Source organism: Chiroxiphia lanceolata, chromosome 7 (assembly GCF_009829145.1).
Source record: "Chiroxiphia lanceolata isolate bChiLan1 chromosome 7, bChiLan1.pri, whole genome shotgun sequence".
Classification (NCBI taxonomy): Eukaryota; Metazoa; Chordata; class Aves; order Passeriformes; family Pipridae; genus Chiroxiphia; species Chiroxiphia lanceolata.
Window position 1 is genome coordinate 38571352 of NC_045643.1, and position 21920 is coordinate 38593271.

Sequence of the window (21920 nt, forward strand, 5' to 3'; positions counted from 1 at the left end):
ACAGCACAGTCACCAAATGAGTTGATGCCATCTCCTGGGATTTTCTCCGAACTGGAGGGGGGTGCTGGGGGCCAGGCTTGTGTTTCCTGCACGGCCCCTGCACACCCAGGGACCATTCCCAGGGTCAGTGTTTGGCCACCACGACGCTGACATAATGCTGGAGAGGATCTGCAGGGAATGATGAAGAAATGGGGAATAGCACCTGAAGAGTGGGCAGGTTTGATACGCTTTGGAGGATGATCCCCTGATTACGCCCAGGCAGCATCACTGGCTTGGTTACGGATATGCTGGGGTGGTGAACCTATGGAGACTGATCCCCCCACTGTCCTGATCTCAGCCAACAGGGATGTGGGCTTTGGGGGCACCCCGCAAAGCCCCTCGGTGGGGTAGAAGCTGCCCTGCTGCTCCAAGCCAACAGGGCCCTGTGGCTGCAGTGTCAGCCCCATGCTGGCACCACGGTGGGTGCACAGAGATCATGGAATCCCAGGACGGTTTGGGTTGGAAGGGACATCAAGGATCATCCAGTTCCAACCCCAACCTTCCACCAGCCCAGGTTGCTCCAAGCCCCCTGCCCTTGGACACTCCCAGGGATCCAGGGGCAGCCACAGTTTCTCTGGGCAACCTGTGCCAGGGCCTCCCCACCCTCCCAGCCAGGAATTCCTTCCTAATCCCCAAGGCAGGGGGGGCCTCGGCCGCACGAAGCCATTCCCGGTGTCCTGCCCCTCCATCCCTGCCCGGCGCGGCCGCTCGGCCAAAATGGAGGCGGCGGGGTCGCTCCCACCGCTGCCCACCCTTCCCCATCCCCTTCCCACCCTTTCCCCATCCCTTTCCCACTCCTTCCCCGCGTCCCTCCCCCGGCGGGCGGCGGGACTACGAGTCCCATGGCGCCGCGGGCCGGGGGCGGAGCGGGGCTTTGTGCGGGCGGCATGCGGGGGAGCCGCAGCCCGGGCTGGAGCCGGAGCAGGAGCCGCAGCCGCAGCCGGAGCCGGAGCGAGCCCGCCCCGGGGGGAGGAGGGCGAGGGCGGCGAGCCATGACGGGCGGCGGCGCCGCGAAGCGCCGGCGGTGGTAGAGAGAGAGAGAGAGAGAGAGAGAGAGAGAGACAGAAAGAGACAGAGAGAGAAGAGAAGAGAGAAGAGAAGAGGGAGCCCCGAGCGCGGAGCCCGCGGGGCAGCGCCGAGGGGCCGCCATGGGCAACGCGGGCAGCGTGGACGCGCAGCACACCGAGCTGCGGGCGCACCCCGTGCCCCTCAAGCTGCCCATGCCCGAGCCCGGCGAGCTGGAGGAGCGCTTCGCCGTGGTCCTGGTGAGCCGGCGCCGGCCCCATTGTCTGCGGGCGGCGCGGAGCGGGGCGGGGGGGGGGGAGGCAGCGCCGAAAAGTTGGAGCGGGAGCGGCGGCCGGGCACAGGTGGGGTGGGCTCGGCCCCCCGCCCGCGGGACGGGGCCGCGGCTCTTTGTCTCGGGAGCCCCCCGAGAGCCGCCCCTGGCCGAGCCCAGGCGGAGCCCCGGCCGGTTCGCCCGGCGCCGGCGGAGCGCAGCCCGCGGGCGGGGGCGGCCCCGGCGGGGCTGGAGCTGCGGGCGGAGATCGGCCCGGCCCGGCGGAGCCCCCCGGGACACCCCGGGCCTGTCCCCCCCGGGACACCCCGGGCCTGTCCCCCCCGGGACACCCCGGGCCTGTCCCCCCCGGTCCTGTTTCCCCACCCGGGGACACCCCGGTCCTGCGACCCCCCGGGACACCCCGGTCCTGTTCCTCCACCCGGGGACACCCCGGTCCTGTGACCCCTCGAGGACACTGCCGTCCTGCCCTCCCCCTCCCGGGGAGCCCCCTGTCCTGCCCCCCGGAGACACCTCGGTCCTGTCCCCCCACCCCCCTCCATCCTCCCCGGGGACACCCCTGACCTGTTCCCTCGAGGATACCTCTCGGTCCTGCCCCCCACCAACGGGGACACCCCGGTCCTGTCCCCCCTGGGGGCACCTCGATCCTGTTTCCCCCTGGGGACATCCCGGTGCTGCCCCTCCGATGTGCGCGGGGCACCGGGGCCGGTGCTGGGCTGGGGGTTCGTGTCAGCGGGACTGGCTGGGTGTTTGGGATCAGCAGGACGGGCTGGGTGTTTGGGATCAGCAGGACGGGCTGGGTGTTTGGGATCAGCAGGACGGGCTGGGTGTTTGGGATCAGCAGGACGGGCCGGGTGTTTGGGATCAGCAGGGCTGTGCTCCCCTGGGTGCTCCCCTGGGTGCTCCCCGGGCGCCGCATCGCACAAACCTCCCGCTCGCTCTCAGGCGCCCGAGCAGCGCGACCCGGGTATCGCGACCCGGCTATCGCGACTCGGTTGTGGCGACCAGTCTCCTTCTGCCATGCCCTCCCGACTTGGAGCCCCGTTTCCGTGCGGAGCAGAGCCGGGGGAGGAGGGCGAGCGGCCCCATGTGCGTGCCATGCCCTGCGCTCCCTGTAGTGCCAGGGGAAGCCCGGCCAGCAGAGCTGCTGCCGGAGTAATTCCCGTCGCACATCCCGGGGCAGCCCCCCCGGTCCGCGAAACGCTTCCCGGCGCTGGGCGAGGATTCGCGAACTGGTGTGCGCTGGGGATTATTTCTGGTTAGACCCAATTAGATTATCATGTCTAAGAAAAGAATAAGCCTATTCAGTCAGGAACCCCCACTGACGAGCCAAATGGCGAGTGAGATGTTACGATTATTAGGCACAGTGGAAAAACCTTGATGTCGTGTTGCTCTTGTCGGGAAAGCCGTGGCGGTTCTGCAGATGGGAGATCCTCCTGCGAGTAGCACACGGCTCAGAATCGGGTCTGGATTCATCCTAACCTGCCGCAAGAGTGTCTGGCTTGGTTTGCCCGCGTGGTCTGGGGGGAGAAAATCGGTGGGTTCGAGTTGGGACTGATTGATTAGATCAGTCAGAGGCAGAGACATCGTCTGGGAGAGCGTTAGAGACGTGTAACGTAAATATGGGAGATAACAGGGCCGTGCCTGTGATTTCCTGAGGTACTTGAAAGGAGGAGATGGCCTCTGGTTCTAAAGATGGACTTGAATAAAGGCTCAGAGGGTGAGTGCTGTAGCCTTGCTGGAGGGAGAGGCCATGCAGAGGCACAGTCTGTACAAATGGGGTGTTGGACGGTTTGCTCCCATTGATTCCTTCTCCCACTGGGAGAAGCTGCAAGGTGGGGCTCCAAAAATCACCTTCATCCCATCCTGGAAGCCAGCCAGGGATGGCTGGTGGTGTTGCAGCTTCCAGGAAATCTCTGAGCGGTTCCTGAAGGAGTAAACTCCCCGGCTGTTACTGTTTTGCTTTCTCTGTGGCTCTGAGGGAAGGATGACTGTGCCACTGGTCAAACCCTGGAGTGGGGCAGACAGGAGGGCTGCAGGGATTGATGAGAAAGGAAGGGTGAGGGGAGAAAGAACGAGGGATGTTTTCTGTGGGGATGGTGGATTAGTCAGGAGATGTGAGTATGAAGAAGCTGAAGGTTACAGGACTAAATCTCACCTTCTTTACACGCTGTCTTAAGAAATTAGCCTGGCACCGGCGTTGCTGGCACACCAGGGAGCCCTGGTGAGGTCCTGGAGGGCTTTGCTGACAGTGGCAATTCTCGTATCACTGACGAAATTTCCAGGACTGTTTGTGACGTTGATGAACACGAGGCTCAGCTGAGTGGCTCGTGCCAGTCTGGAGTCATCGTGCTGAGGGGTTTGTTTCCAGTTCTGTGTGCCAGGATCGGGTTGTGCAGGAAAGGTTCCTCCTGTGCAGCCTCACGAGTGTGTTTGGATTGTTTTATTCTTCCCCCCCTCGTGCAGGACAATGAGCCATCACCCTCCAAAACATGTCCCTGGCCACGAGTGCTGTGATAGCAACTTTTATTTTCCCCACTTTGAACACGCTCTCCTGAGCTTCTCCAGGATCTCTGTGGTCCCTGCAGCCAGGGGATGGTGTGCCTGGAGCTGATGGATGAGTGTGCCAGCGTGCCTTGTTAGAGGAGTTGGTTTTGAGGAAGGGCTCTGGTGAGGTGGTTTGTCACCTCAAACATGCAGAGTCACCTCTGGGTAGCCTCGCTCTTCGAGGTGTATCCACTGCAGGAGATGATGGGCAGTGCCCCAGGTCACACTTTTTGGGTGAAGCTCTCAAATCTCACCGTGCTCCTGCGGCGTGTCCCGGTGCCGTCGGCGTTCCCGAGGGTGTGCTGAGCCCGTGTGAGGGACAGTGGTGCCAGGCCTGGCTGTGCCACACCTCTTGGCCTGCTGGCCAAATAACACGAGAGGGGTTTCCTGTGGATCTGGATCTCCTGGTGCTGTTTTTGGCACTGCTGTGGTAAATGTGCTTCCATGGCTTGTGTGCTGCGTGGAGTCTCCGGTGGTGAGGCCCAGGGGTGTGTGTTGTGTTTGATGGGATGTACTTCGAGGAGGAAAACGTGGAGGATAACCCAGGAGAGGTCCAGCTTTCTATCTGTAAGCTGCTGATGTGAATAGTCTCCCTTTCCTGTGAAATAATTCCCTCAGTCTCAGGTTTACCCCGGAGTGTGTCACTGCCACCACGTGTCCCGATGTGCCCATGAGGGGTGATGGATAAACTGAGATCTGGATCCCAGAGCTGACTCTGAGCTTTCCAGCACTGGCACGTACCTGCAGGGACCTGCCTTCCCCAAGATGCTCCCTTTTCCTCCTCAGCCTTGTGGGATGTTTTCCTGGCTTTATCCTACGGACACGTGGGGCGTAAACCCTGGATTCTGGTGTCCAACCCTGCTTTGCTGCCGAGAAAACCATCGCTCAGCAAACCAAGTGTGCCAGGAGCATCCCTAGACACGATGGCACCACTGTTCCCTGTGGGAAGCTGGGATCCATGGGGGTGAATTCCAGGCTCCCAGCTCCTGCAGCAGGGTGGTCTCTCCCTGATCCCATAACGGGGTTGCACGTTTGCAAACGCCACGTGGTTTGGAGGAGGCAGCCAGGCCGGAGTTGGCAGGGGAAATCGGTGCCTAATGAGCTGTGATTGACATAATTTGACTGCTGGATTACAAATCTGCGGTGAGGTTAACAGGAAATATCCTCTTACCCCCTCCAAGTGGGATTTCATGTACAAAGGAGGCTTCTGTGCCCGCTGCTGCGGGCTGGAGGGACGGGGCTGAAGGCTGAGGGGAGGTGTTTGCCATCCTCAGTGTAACGTGAGGGCAGGGCAGCCACTCTGGTTCTGCTCGGGGCACTCAAGGCTTTGCCCATAAGAACTTCCTCCTTCCACTAGAATTTCCCTTTTCACGGTGGATTTTGTCCAGCATCGTTTTCCACACCGGTGAGGGCAGTTTTGAGTGTCTCCTGCTAAAGAATTCGAAGGCTCAGTGTGAAAACTCTAATGTTTCCCAGCTGTTTTCCTTTCCCCTTCCTGGTCCATCAAGTATATTAGGCTTTGTTTTAGAATATAGATGGTTTAGGGTCTGCAAATCATTACAGAGCTGGACATGGCTGCAGGGGATGTCTGTGGGGTAGGACGAGTTCCCTCCTTTGGTGGAGCTGGTGGGGCACTGGATTCCTTGTTGTAATTCCTAAATTTAGCAGAACTTGGGATGGATTTCAGTGGAGATCCTGAAATACCTGAGACTCCCATATCAGGTGTGATTTGTGTTGGTTTGGTGGAATTTGAAGGCAATACTGTGGAAGCTGAGAGACACTGAACTAGGTTTAGGAATCTTCAGGAAAAGGAGACTTCTAAAATTCAGCCCTGTTGGGTTTCCTTGTTCAGGCCCCAGCTCTGACAGAGCCACTGGGCTCTTCCTTCAGGTTTCATTGCAATGATTTGGGCAATGACACCTTTTAACGAGGAAGCAGTCCAATAAATCCCACTGTTAAATACATGTATTTCAGAGGGAGGGAGCACTGGGTGGTGACACTTGTGCCCAGCTGCTGTGGCAGCCAGGAGGTGGCATTTGTAAGTGTTTCCACCCAGACATCACAGGAGAATTGTTTTTATTAAACTAATTTTTAATTTTGAGAGTCTGGAATGTGAGGTCTGAGATGAACAACAACAGCTAAAACAACTTATTGAGGTGGAACCCCCCTGCCTTTACCCTGAACCTGCACCACCAGTGCACTGAACCTTTATCAAACATCTTTATCGACTCCCTTAACCTTGTGTGCAAGATAAAAGGGGTTTTTATTATTTTTATTTTGTCTTCACAAGCAAGGTCACGCAAAACTTGGCCCTGAGGTGTGACATGTTCTCTTCTTCTGTGCTGCAGGATGTTGGTGATGTTGGGAAAGGATTTGAGAGGTGCAGAATGACATTCAGAGTTTACAGGATGGTCTGAAATAAAACAGTAGCTGTTGGGTAGTTTTCAGTTGGTGACTGAATGACTTGGAGTGACTGGAGTCAGCCTGTATCTTTAATTTAAAAATAAAATCTGCATGAAAAGGTGTTAAAGTCCACAGGAACTTCTCCCCTCCAAATAGCAAAACTCAGCAGAAACAAACTGAAACTGAAATGTTTGATTTGTTGTGTTTGTTTCAAAAGGACTTGTTGTTATTTTTATTATATTTTTTGCATCATTCCACAAAGATTATAAATTATTTAGGGAACTCTTTAAAGACTCCAATTCCTTTTTAAAATAAAACATCCCTCTGAAGGTGTGCAGGGTAATTATCAGCCTGTGCTTGTGTGGCTGCTTAAGAGAAGGGGAGTGTTTTTTCCCTGCTGGAATTTTGGGAGCTCCTTAAAGCTGCCAAAGGGACTGATCTGGTGCTTCATCTGAGATCAGCACCGCCCCTGTTTTTAGCAGGGTTTGAACTTGTTCTCATTTTGAGGTCAGCACCTGCTGAATAAAAGAATTTCTCTTCCCAGTCTGTTGGAAAAGGTGGTTTAAATCTGTCACCTTGGTCTGGCACTTCATAGCCAGAGGAGTGAGTGACCCTACAGGAGGAGCTGGGTTTATTTGCCTCATTATTTCTGCCTTGGAATCCCTCCTAAAGTGAAACCAAGCTCTGATATTTCCCTTTCTGATCTCTCGTTTGGTCATTGGGAGGTTACTGAGAGCCAAACCTTTCCCCCCAAATACGTTTTTAGTTTCGAGCTTTCAGCATTTCTGTTCATTTTCCAGGCTGTTGCTCAGTGGCTGGGAAGTGAGGATGAATGGTGCCCACTGTTCTGGTCAGGAGTGGAAAATCCCTGGGATTGATTGCAGTTTTGCTTTTGCTTTTCCCCAGCCCCTGGTCAGTGTGATGCTCGCTCTGGGCAGCAGCTCCCTCAGTGTGTGTGTGAGGAGGTGGCCAGGGAAGGGTCTCACGGGGCAGGTTTGGGCTCCAGTGGCCCCAGTGTCCAGGTGGGATGATCCTACATTGGCACTGGTGCCCAGTGTGGATTTGTAGCCCAGGGAAGGTAAAACCTCTTTGGTTTTGCTGCAGGTTCTGCTGCACTAGTTGTTGTCAGGAGTTGGTGATGTCCATCTGGGGAGTTTGGTGCCACTTACACTGGTCATGGAATGGTTTGGAAGGGAACTCAAAGCCCATCGCATTCCACCCTTCCACCTCCCACCAGCCCAGGTTGCTCCAAGCCCCATCCAACCTGGCCTTGGACACTTCCAGGGATCCAGGGGCAGCCACAGCTTCTCTGGGCAACCTGTGCCAGGGCCTCCCCACCCTCCCAGCCAGGAATTCCTTCCCAATATCCCATCTATCCCTGCCCTCTGGCAGTGGGAAACCATTCCCTGTCTCCTGTCCCTCCATCCATTGTCCAGAGTCCCTCTCCAGAGGGACTGATTCTCATCCCATGTTTAGGGCCATCACTCAGAGCTCCATGACCTGCTCATAGAAGAAGGGTTCCCATGTTCCAGCTGTACATTTAGAACCAGAATAGAGCAGGGAATGCCCTTGGAACTCAACGTTTTACAGTGGTAAAACCCATGGATTGATTTCCTAGAATCCCAGACTGGTTTGGTTTGGAGGGGACACTGAAGATCATCTCATTCTACCCTTCCACCTTCCACTAGCCCAGGTTGCTCCAAGCCCCATCTAACCTGGCCTTGGACACTTCCAGGGATGCAGGGGCAGCCACAGCTTCTCTGGGCAACCCAGACCATTCTGGGCTGGATTGGGTCTGACAGGGCATGCTGGCACCCCGGGCTGTGCCCGGAGCAGGCCGTGGAGCAGCACGTGCCCGCGCTGCCACCGTGACCTCGCGCGGGGCGGGAAGCGAAGAGCTCTGCTCAGCACGAGGAAATGAATTATGCAAAACATGCTAATGCAGCAACACTTCAGCACCAGTTTATTTTTAAGCATCTGGGCTGCCTCTTGAGTTTGAATTAAGCACTCGATGATCAGGATCAAAACGCTTCCCGGTGCAGGAGGCCGCGGAAGGGACGTGGTTGGTTTGCTCGGTGCCCTTCGGGTGCCGCGTCCTCGGAAGGTGAGGTGGCAGCAGGAGGATGGAGCTGTGGGTGGAACGTGCCCTGCTCCACGGAGTTTTCTCACCACTAGGAAATGTAAATATGATTTTTCTTTGGCAACCAGAAGATTGGACCTTGAAACTAGCAGGCCAGTTGGAAGTGTGCTCCCGGGCAGTGGTGGGACCAGCTGATCCAGCTGCTGGAAGGTTTCCATGGCCAGCAGCGTGCAGCAGCCACATTTGAGACAAACTGAGCTGAATTATTGTTTGTTTTCTGTTTGGTAGAGTCCGTTTGGGAATTTGCTGTGGGAAATAAGTGACACCAACTCCCTCCATTTGATTTATAATTGGGTTAGAAGGAGGTCTCTGGTGTGAGGCTCCAGCAGTGAGGAGCTGCAGCATCGTGGAGCCGAAGGGCTCAGGTTGGTCAGGTAACAGCACCTGCAGCTACTGGGGCTTAAAGAGTCATTTCCCTTTTATCACATCCTGCTGATTGCAGTTCTGAAGGGTCAGTGTTGTCAAACAAGCAGATTTTCATCCCTTGGCCTTCACACCCTGACACCAGTTGACCGTGGAGGGGACAATTCTTGCCCACACAGAACTGTCACTGGGAAATGCTGTGTTCCCAGTTATTCCTGCCAAGGGCTGCAGTTTAGGCTGGATATCAGGGAAAGGTTCTTCCCCCAGAGGGTGGTGGGCACTGCCCAGGCTCCCCAGGGCAGTGGGCACGGCCCCAAGGCTGCCAGAGCTCCAGGAGGGTTTGGACAACGCTCTGAGGGACAGGGTGGGATTGTTGGAGTGTCTGTGCAGGGCCAGGGGTTGGACTGATGATCCCTGTGGGTCCCTTCCCACTCAGGATATTTATTCCAGGATTGTATGATCTGCAGGTCCATGATTTGCACCCCTGTTTTAACTGAGTGTTGTTTCACTTGCACTGATTGTTTTGCCCACGATCATCTGCTTTTTCACTTTAATAACTTGAGATGCACAACGTTATATATGGATAGATTGGAAAACAAAAGCACTAATTTGTCCCAGGCTTTGTCTCTTCCTAAAATAGTGCCTTTCACAAGTGTTTCATTGCTTAAAGACTTGGAGAATGTATAACTTGTGTATACTGTGCTATAACATGCTGCAGAAACTCAACATGTGTTGGTTTTCAATTTGCTGGGGGATCTCTCAACAAACCAAGCGTTTGTGTGCCGTGACTGCGCAGCGTTAAACATATATTTGGGGAGGATATTCATAAAGCAACATAATGGTGGCATTGTGTTGGAGATGAATGGTCTTCTCATGAGTGCTGGGCGCTGTGAGGACCTCCAGGACTCTGCACTGCTGCTCTTGAGAGCGATGGAGTGTCCTGGATCATGAGCTGGAAACGTGCCCGGCGCTTCCCGACGGCAGCGGCGGAGAGGCAAGTGGGGACACCTCGGCACTGCCACCCTGGGAACGGTCCTGCCAGGGGCTGGGCTGCTCTGGGGACAGCCTGCTCTGGGTCCTAGGGAAAAGCCCATGTCAGAAAAGTCCACAGGAAAACTCCTGGAAGTTGTGACTTCTCTTGTCATGTTGTGTGATGGACACGGAGCAGGGTGAACCATGGAGGGGTGGGATGAGGGGGAATGGCTTTGAGCTGGAGGAGGGCAGGGTTAGATGGGGTATTGGGAAGGGATTCTTGGCTGTGAGGATGGTGAGGTGATGGAATGGATTTCTCAGAGAAGCTGTGGCTGTCCCTGGATTCCTGGAAGTGTCCAAGGCCAGGTTGGAGCAACCTGGGCTGGTGGAAGGTGTCCCTGTCCATGGAAGGGGTGGGACTGGATGGGCTTTAATGTCCCTTCCCACCCAAACCAGTGTGGGATTCTGTAACTGTGGCCCCCTGCCCTTTCAGAAGCTGTATCCCTGTGGTCCAGGGGCAGAAGTGGTTGGTGATGGCAGCAGGAGCCCACAGGGCTGCCCTTGGTGTCTCTGAAATTCGTGGACACCTCTGGCCACTCTCCCCTGTGTGGGTGTTGATCAAGGGCAGAAGTTCCTCCCACACAGAATATTCCAGAAGCATATGAAGAAAGTTTAGGTTTTTTAGTGTATGTTGGGGTGTTGTGGGAGATACCTTAAAAAATACAAGAATTTGTGTTTGTTCGTGGTTTGCCTTTTATTTTTTTTAAAAATATACATTATTTGGCCAGAAATCATTTACTATAAAAGGACTTGGGGCGACTATAGATTGTACATCTGTTACTTGTTTGTCTGCAAAATGACTGTACAGTTGAGGCCAAAAGCAGAGAATAGAGGGTTGTACAAGTTGGCAAAGTTGCTGAAGTGTTTCAGAAGCCAGTAATTACAATGAAGAAGCAAATTGTTCAGTGCAGGAACTCTGGTTGTTCGTCCCTCTAAAGCTCTGGCACGTCCCTCTGTAATCCCTCTTGTCCTGCTTTCCAAAGGGCACACAAATGACACGGATCTACCTGGGCTGGATCTGCAGGCAGGGGAAAGGAAAGGTCTGGGGAGCGATGGAGGTGACTCGGCTGAGTTCTTTTCCCAAAGATTTCCCATAATTTAGCGTGTTTGGGAGCGCTTCAAAGGGCTTTCTGCCCAGCTCTGAGCCCTGCAAGCACGGATGGTCAAATAAATTAGCTATCACAAATATTTAACTTAAAGCCTGGTCAAATAAGAGCTTTGATGTTTCACTTGTGTGTGGGGGGGAAGCCTCTGTGCATCTGTACACTCTCACACATTGGGTGAATTTGTCTCTTCTCTCAGACATAAGAAGCCCGAAACTGGAAATCTAAATAATTGCGTTCCACCCCCAGGGGCAGCAGGTTGAAATATGGGGTTGGTTGGAAACGGGGCACACGGAGTTTTACTGGGGAGCTGATGGAAAGCAGATGGCAGAGAGTGGTCACACCTTGGGGAATTGTGGGCTTGGATGTGCCATCCCTCCAAAAAGCTTTGCCTGGCAGGTGATTTTTCCTCGCGTGGTGTAAGTGTTACTTGGTGGCCATCGACTCTCCAGGAGCCAATTTGACACGGTGATAATGATGAAAGTGCACCATGGATTGAGCCAGGGAGCGTTTGGGTTTAATCCTTGGGTGATAACATCTGTTTACAGGTGGCTGGAATGAATTGTGAGTTGTCTCGTCTAAAAATTGCAGCTTCCTAAAATAGTGTGGGAGTTGTCGTGTCTTCCCAGGGATGTGCGTGTGTGTGAGCACAGCTCTGCTCCTGTCACAGCTCCAGGTACAAATCCCGTTCTCTTGATCACGTAAATGGAATATCTGAGTGTGGCAAATGCACGCTGTTCTCTCTGGTAAATAAAACAAGAACTTTTGTGCTTTACGTTTTTTTATCTATGAATTTTTTACGAGCCTCGTGGTGCCGTGGAGGAAGGAGAGGAGTGGGATGGGCTTGGAGCAACCTGCTCTAGCGAAGGTGTCCCTGCCCCCAGGGAATGAGATGATCTTTAAGGTCTCTTCCAACCCAGACAATTCCATGATTCTGTGACTCTTATGATTTTATGCCTGAGCAGATGAATGTTGTGCACAAAACACTGCAGGAAGGTGTTTTTCTTTTATATTTTTGGTTTTTAAGTCCTTTTATGTGAGAGCCTGTAATACCTGGGATGGTCAACAGTGTTTTCCTTGTGCATGAGAAGGGAGAGGTTCAGCTGACTCGGATCAAGTGGCAAAAGAGTAGGAGAAGAGGAATTTAGGAAGCTGAGTCTCAGCCTTTGTACGGATTAAAGTGAAGTGACCTTTCGGATCAGGTTTACAGGCTCAGGGATGTGACTGGTGACCTTTCCTGCAGCGTGGGGCATCTCTGGGAGAGGCAAAGCTTTGGTATCATTCCCACAACATCCAGCCCTCCCTTTATTGGCCATCTCTTGGTATGTGAGCAGGAGGTGTTTTCCAGGAATAAATCTGTGCATATTCCTGCAAATCCGGGCTGTTGTTCAGAGCAGAAGGCAGGTGGGCTTTCTCCGTGCTAGGGAAGGATTTTGACAGATTTAAGTGCTTCGATTAGAACATAAAATAAATTGTGCAAGAGTTTACATGAGCTGAGTCCTTCCCTGTTTAGCAGCAGCGAGGGGGATGCAAATGAATTCCTTGTTTCACAGAGCAGGGCAGGAAAACCGGCTCAGTTTTCAGGTGCTGATTGTGCTCCTGCATCCTTGGATGAAGCAGATCCAGTGTGTCCCGAGCTGGATTTGCAGGGAAAAGGAAGAACTCAGATACCTACAAACAAAAATTGATTAAGCATGAAATTCTTTTCTGGCAGTGAATTCGTGGTTGGCTCGGAGACAAAAAGTTGCACAACTGAAAAGGAAAAGGAATTTTACTTGGAAAGCTCAAAGCTATTGTTTGTTTGGTTTTGCTCGTGTTTATTTTCTGTCTGGTGGCAAATCTTTGTTAAAGGTGAATTATCCCTTCTGTTCAGCAAGTGGAGTGAAAACAGCCCAGATGCACTTGTGAGGCATTCAGTAAATGGTTAGAATTGTTGGGATTGTTGTAGGTGCTCGGAGGAAGTGGTTGGTGATCCTCGAGGTGCAATAACCCGTGTAGAGCAGGGTGTTACTTGTACTTCCAGTGTGAAGCACAGCTCTTGTGTTGAAACAACCCAGACAGCACATAAATAAATATATGGATGTGTAGATACATCGGAACATCAACAATAATACCTGTTGTAACATTTCAAGTTTAACCTACAGGCTTCTTTGGGTACATTCTCCCAGCTGCTGCTGTGCCAAAACATTTCATAGGAAAGGTGTAGGGAACAAACCAACTCTTTAACACTGGGAAAATTCCTGTTTGGGTTTATTCTGCCTTCAGAAACGGTGTGTTTAGCAATTCCTTTGTGGGACAGCTCTATGTTGGTGTGTGTTATATCTGGTGGCTCACGGGAGGGTTGTGTTTTGGTGCTTTGATGGACCCTGAGCACCACAACGTTCTGCAGTGAGGACCTTTCTCCCAAAGACAGCCGTGATAAGCAAAGCTTTGTAACCAAAACACTGACTGAGGCCTTGAATGGGGCTGTTCTTGCCCCCCTGTGCTGGGTGACACCACATCCGTGGACACTTCCACCTCTGTGGAAGCTCCTTACTCTGAATCTCCAGTGCTCAGTAATGACCTAATTTTGGTTGTGACCAAGTTGCTGCTGCTCAAGGTGCCGAATTCTGGCTGTTTCCTCCGGTTTAAATTAGCAGAGATTTTTAGTTTTCCAGTTTTAATTTTCTCCTTGTTCCCTCGATCAGCAATTTTTGGGTCGCAACTTTCCCTTTTCTCACAGGAGCTGGAAGCAGCAGCTCTTGCAGTGCACTGTGATAACAGTAGTGATGATAAAGGCTTTAGGCAGTGGTCAGGAGGGAGCAGGTCAGTAGATTTATGGATTTTTCTGGCCGGACTCCATCCCTGGAGATGTCTGCTGGTTTTTCCCTCAGGGACTTCTCAGGAGCTGTGCTCAGCCAGGAGTGGGATTTGGTGTTTGTGCCTCTGTCACTGCCCCGTTCCTGGCTGCATGGCAGGCAGGGATTGCACATGAACAGGACACTCCAGTCCAGGCAGGGATTGGACATTCCCAGGACACTTCAATCCAGCTGTGGAAGCACGGTGGAGCCCGGCCTGCTCCGTCTCCCCTCGGTTATCTCGGAGGCATTTCGGCCTCCGTGGGAGGGAATGTGGCTGGAGAAGTATCAACATGCCAGGAGCAAATACACTTCATTAGGGAGCAGGGTTTAACATTTTTGGCATTAGTAGGAGGCTGAGCTGTGGTGTTTGTGCACTTGGTGGTGGAGGGAGGGAGGGAGGGAGGGAGGGAGGGATGGATCTTGTGTGTCTGAGCAGCGGGGAGCAGTCAGACAATCTGTGATAACAATCCATCAGAATGGGAAAGCTGAGGGAAAAGGGGAAAAAAACAAAGAAAAAAAACCCCCAGAGGGTGGGTTTGCTGTCCCACAGCAGCCCCTGACTTGCTGGAGCAACTGTCCCTTCCTGGGATCTGTACTGGGATGCACGAGAAGCCGGTGTGGCTGTGGGAAGGGATGCCAGGGACAAGGGCAGGGTTGGATGGGATATTGGGGAGAAATTCCTGCTGTGAGGCTGGGGAGGCCCTGGCACAGGTTGCCCCATCCCTGCAAGTGTCCAAGGCCAGGTTAGAGCAACCTGGGATAGTGGAAGGTGTCAGGGTTGGAACTGGGTGAGCTTTAATGTCCCTTCCGAGCCATCCTGGAATTCTGCGATTCCTCTTCAGGGGATGTTGGAATTTGAGGAAATGATACCTTCGCTGCTGCACTTGCCTGTCAGCTGAGGATGCCTGTCCTGTGATAAGCCATGGGGTCTGTTAGGCCACCTTTTTATCATGATGGGATTGTTTTTACACTCTTCATCCTGATTTTTGTCTGGAGCAGCCTGTGGCTGATCCAAGAGCTGGGATTTCTGAGCACTGTCTCCCTGTTTCTGTCGGGAGAGCCTGATGGTGTTTGCACATTGCCTTCCTACCATGTGTGTTTGGAAATTTTACACAACTCTGATGCCTTTTTTTCTACTCCTATGTCACATTAGGATCTCTGGAAAATGTCACCAAGTGTTTCAGCTGAACAAGATATGAAAAGACAAGGCCCTTGTGTTTAGCCTGCTTGCCTGCCATTGCTGTTCCCTTGGGATTCATCATCCCCAGGGATGACTGTGGACTCTTCCAGTGCAGGATTGTAACCCACAGGGCTATCCAGGTGTTAAAATAGTCCCTCAGCTCCCATGCAATGTATGAGCTCCTGTAGATTAAAAAGGTTTTATTTTACTTCAGATAAAACAATAACTGCACTTACAAACCTCTCTGGTTAGACTTCTTTGGGAGTGTTTTACACTGGATTCTTTCCTCCCTTCTCTCTGTTAAGTGCTGAAACCTTCAGCTTACATGAAAATATAAAACTTTCCTTTTAACAGGCAACATCTTTTCCAAAGATTTCCCAGAGCCCCTGGATTGTGGTAGCACCATATTGAGCAGGGCTTATGTTACAGGAATAACCATTTCACTCAGTCATACACGATTTAAGGTCTATGGAGTTTTTTACTGTTCTTTCACTTAATAGTTAAATCATCTGGAAAACATATTTTAAGTTTTTACGTGGTGTGTCTTTCCTGATGTAAAACCAGTCTGAGAGTCAGCAGAAGTTCTCCTCAGTGTGCAGGCCTGGAATGATGTCCCACCCCAGCGTGGGATACGTCAGAAGCAGCTTAAGAGTTTTGAAAATCTCGTGCCCAGTTTCCAGATGATGAGAAATTCTCTTTACCTGGTGAGCTCAGACTGCCCTGCCCGAGTTCAGCTGCCCTGAGCTTCCTTTCTAAAGGCTATCAGTTCTAACAATCCAAAGAATGAGCCCCCAGCACAGATTTTCTTTGCTTTCTGAACAGATACTCTAACTGAGAACAGGTAGGAGCAGATGTCGTTTCGGGGGCAGGGTGATAAAAGAATCCCAGCCTTTTATTTTACAGCTGGTGTGCCAGGGAATTGTGATTTTACAGGAAAATACAGCAGCTCTGCTTCAGCCTGACACGTCCCCTGGCACTGGCTCTGCCTGCTGCTCGTGGATCACGGCAGGGCTGGGCCCTGCCTTCCCTGTGCTTCCCTGGGAGCAGGCAGGGAATTGCATGGAATTACTTAAGATCCTTAAGTTCCCTTCCCACCCAAAGCTGTGATTCCATGATTCTATGGCATCAAGTTTGGTGTAATCAGGGCAATAGCTTGGGTTTGGCTGTCAATGTGGTGATTAAATGCACTCTATCCCTCTGTGTGAGAACTTCCCTTTCCTTACAACATCACAGGCGAAGGTAGGATGTTATCCAGTTCCATACCTTGAATTCTCAAAAGGTTCCCTTTCAAACATCAAGTCAGTTCTGTTCATTTGTGCATCAGGAAGGCAGGAAAACCTCAAATGAGATTTAATAAACTCCTTTGCCAGTATTTGTGCATGAGATGAATTGAATAACAGAAAAAGCAGAGCTTTGTTCCTGTATCCCCTTTCTTCTTAGGAAATGGGTTTGGAGGCTGGAGTGTGATGGAGACAGTGCTTCCAACAAGGAGAATTTATGCTAATTGACAGCTAATGGATCAGCTATTTTCCAAATAAAGATGGAGAGCAGGCAGCCTTATGTTCTGCTGACTGAAATTGAATCATCTGGAGTCGAAATCCAGAGAGAAACAAAGCACGATCCCATTCAAATATAGCTCTGGAGTGCTAAAAAATGCAGGAATTGTGTAGGTTTGGGTAGTTTGACAGTAACACGTGAGGCATTTGGGGTGGTCAGAAATTACACTGCCCCAGCTCAGTCGTGTTTCACACCAGACCAAAGAGATTCTGACCCTGGAAATGTGTAATTTAAAGAGTCACTTCCAGCTTTTCAAATAGAGTGTTATTTTTGTCTTAGCACGTGAATATTAGAGCTGGAATTCCACCAAAGTTGTTAAGATTCATGAGGGACAGATGCCTGGAATGGGTATTAAATGAAAAGGCTTCATATTAAATGTTGGTATTTAGGGGAGAGTTCTGCAATCTGTTTTCTGGGAGGTGATGCAGGAAAAGGGGTCCAGGGCTGGGGAAGGAGCTGGGAGAGAAACCTTGATCCAGGGAATTAATGGGAGCCAGGGAAACACAGACTTTTGTTCTTCCTTCATGCTTTGCTCAAACCTGAACCTGAAGACTGAGGAGTTGAATTCATCCAGCCTCAGTCCCACTGGAGCCAAGGTGGTTGGTGAGCCCTGTGTGGATCCTGCAAATGCTCCTTTTTTGGGTATATTCTGTATATTCTCCTCCCTTGGCCACCTGCCTTCCAGAGGTCCTTTCCCTCTCCCTCTCTTGTGATTCCTTCAGCAGCTTTGTATCCTGTAGCTGCCTCCTTTTGTCTGGAGAGCTACTTTTCCATAACTTAATCCTCGTCTGCTTAAATCAGTCCAGGTTTTTTATTATCCCCTGGTTGTCCCTGTTCAATATTCCTCAGGTTTACTTGCCCGTCCCTTAAGTAGCTTAGGGATAAAAATGAGGATCATTTTCTAGTAATTTCCTGGGTTACTCAATTAAGTTTTAGTTGTTCCAGTAATTCAGTGTGGGGTTATTTATAGCACAATCAGCTGTGGAGTCTCAGAGGAGCCTGGAGAGCTCCGGCTCGCTTGGCTCCATGGATGGGAAGGAGCAACCACACGTTCCTGGCAGGAATGAAGGGACAGTTGTGACTTGATTCATTGAATTAGAGTGGTTTGAGTTGGAAGGGACATTAAGGATCATCCAGTGCCACCCCCACCATGGGCAGGGACACCTTCCACCAGCCCAGGTTGCTCCAAGCCCCGTCCAGCCTGGCCTTGGACACTTCCAGGGATCCAGGGGCAGCCACAGCTTCTCTGGGCAACCTGGGCCAGGGCCTCCCCACCCTCCCAGCCAGGAATTCCTTCCCAATATCCCACCTGAACCAACCCTCCTTCAGCTTCAGACCATTCCCCCTTCTATCACTCCACGCCCTTGTCCAAAGTCCCTCTCCAAGGGATTTGCTTCTTCCAAGTACATCTGGGCCAACGGGCACAAAATCCAATATATTTCTATATTTCCTCCATTTACAGCAAAGCCTCAGCCTGTATTTTCAGGATGGGCTGGTGCTGTGCTGGGAATTAGCTGGGAACAGGAATTAGCAGGGAAAGCTGCTCTCCCCTGTGCCATTCCCGGGACTGGCTCTCGTTCCCTTTCGCCAGGAGACCTGGTTGGAAACCAAGTTAAACCCAGCCTAAGGAAACGTGGCTCTGGCCCACAGATGTTTGGGATGAATCGTTGCTGCTCCTCTGTCTGTCTCAGCTGGGGTTAAATCCCGGGCTGTGGAAAATCCAGCCGGGCTCTTTATTGCCTCGGAGTTGAGCGGGAGCCATGGATGCTGTGGGATGAGAGCTGGAGCACCCAACAGCTGCCGGGGAGAGCAGCACAATCTGCACGGGGAGGAGCCTGAACCACCACCACAGAAACACAGCTTTGGGGGTTTTTAGTTAGTTCTGAGCAGGGCTTGTCTTCTCCAGGATTTCCAGAAGATTCAGATGTGAAGGAACGAGTAGAAGCACTCCCGGCACTACTTTTCCCTGCTTGGAAATCTCCCCGGTTTTCTGATTTCCTGATTTCCCTGCTCGGAATTTAGGAGGAATCTCCCTAAATTTCACTGAGGGCAGGAGCATTAATGACACAGGACAGTCAAAAGGAGTAATGATACTTTTTTCTGGTCAGTAGTTTAGGATTGGAAAAGCTTAGGAATCCTAAAATCTGGGATGTTTCCAGGCTCTGTCAGTGCTCACATTTTCCTAATGCTTTTGAGTCTCACCTGCTCTTTAAGGACTAGGTAGGTCTTTAAGTCAAGCCTTTGTCCTTGACTGGTGCAGGAGTAGATGCATAAATATAAGCATATTTAATCCACAGTGGATTGAATAAAACTTTTATTATGGCAGGAGTTGAGAACATGGTAAATGAGGATAATTAACACAATCGAGTGGGTGTCCCTACAAAAATAATTCCAGCAAATGTTTTTAATATGGGGTAAAACACACTCTATTAATTTTATTTTTTCAATTCCTTGAGCTTTCTCGCCAGCAACCCCAAATTTAGGCTTATCAGTGCAAAATGCTCCTTACTGAGAGCTGTTTATCGACTTTGCACTGGAATAAATTGTAAGAAAATGTAATAAATCATAGGTTTTGGCAGTCATTGCTTAAACCCAGCTCTACAGCAGGGATTCAGCACCACAGCCTTGTTTATGGAAGCAGTTCTTGGGGAAGATGGGACTCAACTGGTTAATGGCAAAGTAAGAAAAACTCAGGGCTGGAGAGGGATGAGATGCAGTGAAAAGAGAAGGCAGTATTTTAAATTATATTTATTTATTGAAGCTTTATGTGGTCTGGCCCGTTTGCAGAGATGTGGAGCACTGGGAGAGACTTGGCTGAAAGGTGCTTTTCGTGGATGTGGAAGGTGCTAATCAGGAAAATGGAACTTGTAAAGTAAATTAATTTAATTACTGTTCAGATTTTCTGCACAGAGAGGGAATAATCAAAGTAATTCCCCTCAGCTGGAGCACGACCTGGATCACTATCTCAGGGCAGGCAGTGGGTTAGGGGTGGGCACCCCAAGAGCACGTGAGTTTACAGGGTTCCTGTACTCTGGGGCGTATTTTGCTGTGCTTCAGCCACTTGGGGACAAAAATTCCCCCCTAATTAGGCTTTATTTCCCATCTGTTCATGGAGCCCTCTCTAAATCTTCCTGTGCTCCAAACCCTCCTCCAGCTCCAGGGAGATCCTGGCTCGCTCTCAGCCCTTTTGTGCCGTGGAACAAGAGCTGAACAAGCTGGTGGTGGGTTTTCATCCCTCCGACCTGCACAGGCGGGTTTGGGTGGACTTAATAAATGAGTTTATTTGGGCAAGAAAAGGCCCGAGAGACACACATGACAGCGAGTTAACAAACAGCTCCTGAGCACAAAGGCCCTTTTCCAGCCTCAGACTCCGTGGCTCTGGCTCCCTGTGCTGTTTGTGAGGTGCCAGGGCTCCTTTCTCTCCCTCTGCCCCCTTTGAAACTCAGGTTTTGTCCTCAGAACCAACTCTCACACAACCAGTGCTTTTGGGGTACCTGCTGCAATATTTCTCCAGGTGGGGATTAGGCTGCCTGAGCAGCTTGGCCTAAGCACAGGGGGGAAATCCCTGTGCTGGTGTTTCTTAACAAAAGGAAACGGGAAATCTGGGAATGTTTCACCTCCCTGATCACCTGTGCCAGCCCCTGAGTTTGGGTGGTGGCCTGGGGTTGTGTTCTGAGGTGCATTTGTACCTCCTGTACATCCCCAGCTCGCAGAAACCTTCCTGTGGAGGTTTTGTTTTCCTGTCCAGTATTCCAGCTGGATGTGCCTGCAAACTCCTGGCCTTGGGGGGCTGGAGATGGATTGAATAATAGTGGTTTTGAAAATCTCTGTGGTTCTCTTTGCCATTGTTACAGAGTCGTTGTTATTCTCAGATTCAGACTGACAGAGGAGGGTTAGATGGGATATTGGGAAGGAATTCCTGGCTGGGAGGGTGGGGAGGCCCTGCCCCAGGTTGCCCAGAGAAGCTGTGGCTGCCCCTGGATCCCTGGAAGTGTCCAAGGCCAGGTTGGACGGGGCTTGGAGTAACCTGGGCTGCTGGAAGGTGTCCCTGCCCATGGCAGGGGAGTGGCACTGGATGGTCTCTAAGGTCCCTTCCAACCAAACCATTCCATGATTCCATGATTGGATATTTTACAGTGCTACTTTTAATTCCTGTTAAGGAGCAAGTTCTCTGCGTAACTGAATCCAACTCTGCTGCTTTGGGGGTGAATTTTGCTGTGAGTCCTTTCCCCGTTTTTAAGGGAATTCTCAGAACTTGAAGGCTGATCCCACACTTGGGATTTACCTTCTTTTTTTTTTTTCTAGCAACATTTCAGTTTCGTTTACAATCACTGCAGGTACGAAAGGAAAGGGAAGAACAAACAAAATTAGTTGAGTACACAAAGGTTTGTAGGTCATTAAACACAGTAATAGTGATTGAGGGGACCTTAGGGATCATCCCATTCCAGCCCTGCCATGGGCAGGGACACCTTCCACCAGCCCAGGTTACTCCAAGCCCCATCCAGCCTGGCCTTGGACACTTCCAGGGATCCAGGGGCAGCCACAGCACGGTTGTGGTGTTACCTTCTCTCGTAAAATAGGACAGAGACAAAACCCAAAATAGACTTTCTTTCTACCAGGACACATTTCTGACTCGTGATGTTTGGTTTCTGTAGCACCAAGAGTTGAGAAACCCCCAGTGGACAGGGAGAAGCAGCATTCCCATGCCCAGGACAGGGCTCCTTCCTCTCCTCGTGCTCACATCATTCCATGCTGCTCCACAGCTTCCCATGCAGAGCACAGTGTCCCTTCTCCTCTTCATGGAATTCTGTACCATAACATTCCAGGGAGGCCATGCCACTCCTGTGCTGTTCCTTCCTTTCTCCTCACCAGCATGGCACATTTTTTCATGGCATCCTTGGGTGAAATGTGTGGATTTGGACCCCAAATCCCCTGTATCCATGCAGGCTCTGCATCTCCTCCCTCAGCCAGGCTTGGACATTATGCCAAGCCCTGGGACTTCCAATATCCACCTGGAATGGGAAGATCTGAGGGTCAGTGGTGGAGCTGCCCTCCTGCTGCCTTTGGAGTGGGCACCAGCTGGCGCATCCACCTGCTCCTGCCTCGGGCCAGCTCTGGAATTACCAGCCATCCATGGAGCTGCATTCCTGGGGGTTCTTGATCCGTGCCCTGGGGTCATCCCTGTGGAGGAGCAAAGGTGGTGGTGCCAGCCCAGAGCACGAGCAAGCTGCAAAAAATCATTGATTCCCCATTTTCAGGATGGTAGCAAAGTCTGGCATCAGCAGGTACTAAAAGCCCTTACCCAGAGTGGCTTAGCTCTGAAATATGGAATTTTGGGGATTTTCCTTCTTGCTGCCACTCAGCAAGAGAGTGAAAGGCTTCTGTTAAGTAAGTGTGAGCCTGGGCTTAGTGATCCTTGATT

The 21920-nt window shown here is 51.6% G+C and overlaps 1 protein-coding gene and 1 long non-coding RNA gene across 10 annotated transcripts in view; one reads left to right on the forward strand and one right to left on the reverse strand.

Annotated features, from left to right (window-relative positions):
• Positions 1 to 971: 971 nt before the first annotated feature.
• FMNL2 (formin like 2) overlaps positions 972 to 21920 on the forward strand; it is a 123148-nt gene continuing 102199 nt past the window's right edge. For 6 of the 9 annotated variants that reach the window (XM_032693377.1, XM_032693372.1, XM_032693374.1 and 3 more), the window contains exon 1: positions 972 to 1304. In XM_032693377.1, coding sequence (XP_032549268.1) covers positions 1188 to 1304 — 117 coding nt within the window. In that variant the 5' untranslated portion in view covers positions 972 to 1187. The remainder of the gene's footprint in view (positions 1305 to 21920) is intronic. The other 3 variants (XM_032693376.1, XM_032693370.1, XM_032693378.1) reach the window with 1 other exon arrangement.
• LOC116789479 lies at positions 2668 to 3579 on the reverse strand. The gene is made up of 2 exons (XR_004358046.1): positions 3492 to 3579; positions 2668 to 2853 (listed from the first exon to the last, which is right to left on the reverse strand). It is a non-coding gene; the product is annotated as an uncharacterized LOC116789479 (long non-coding RNA).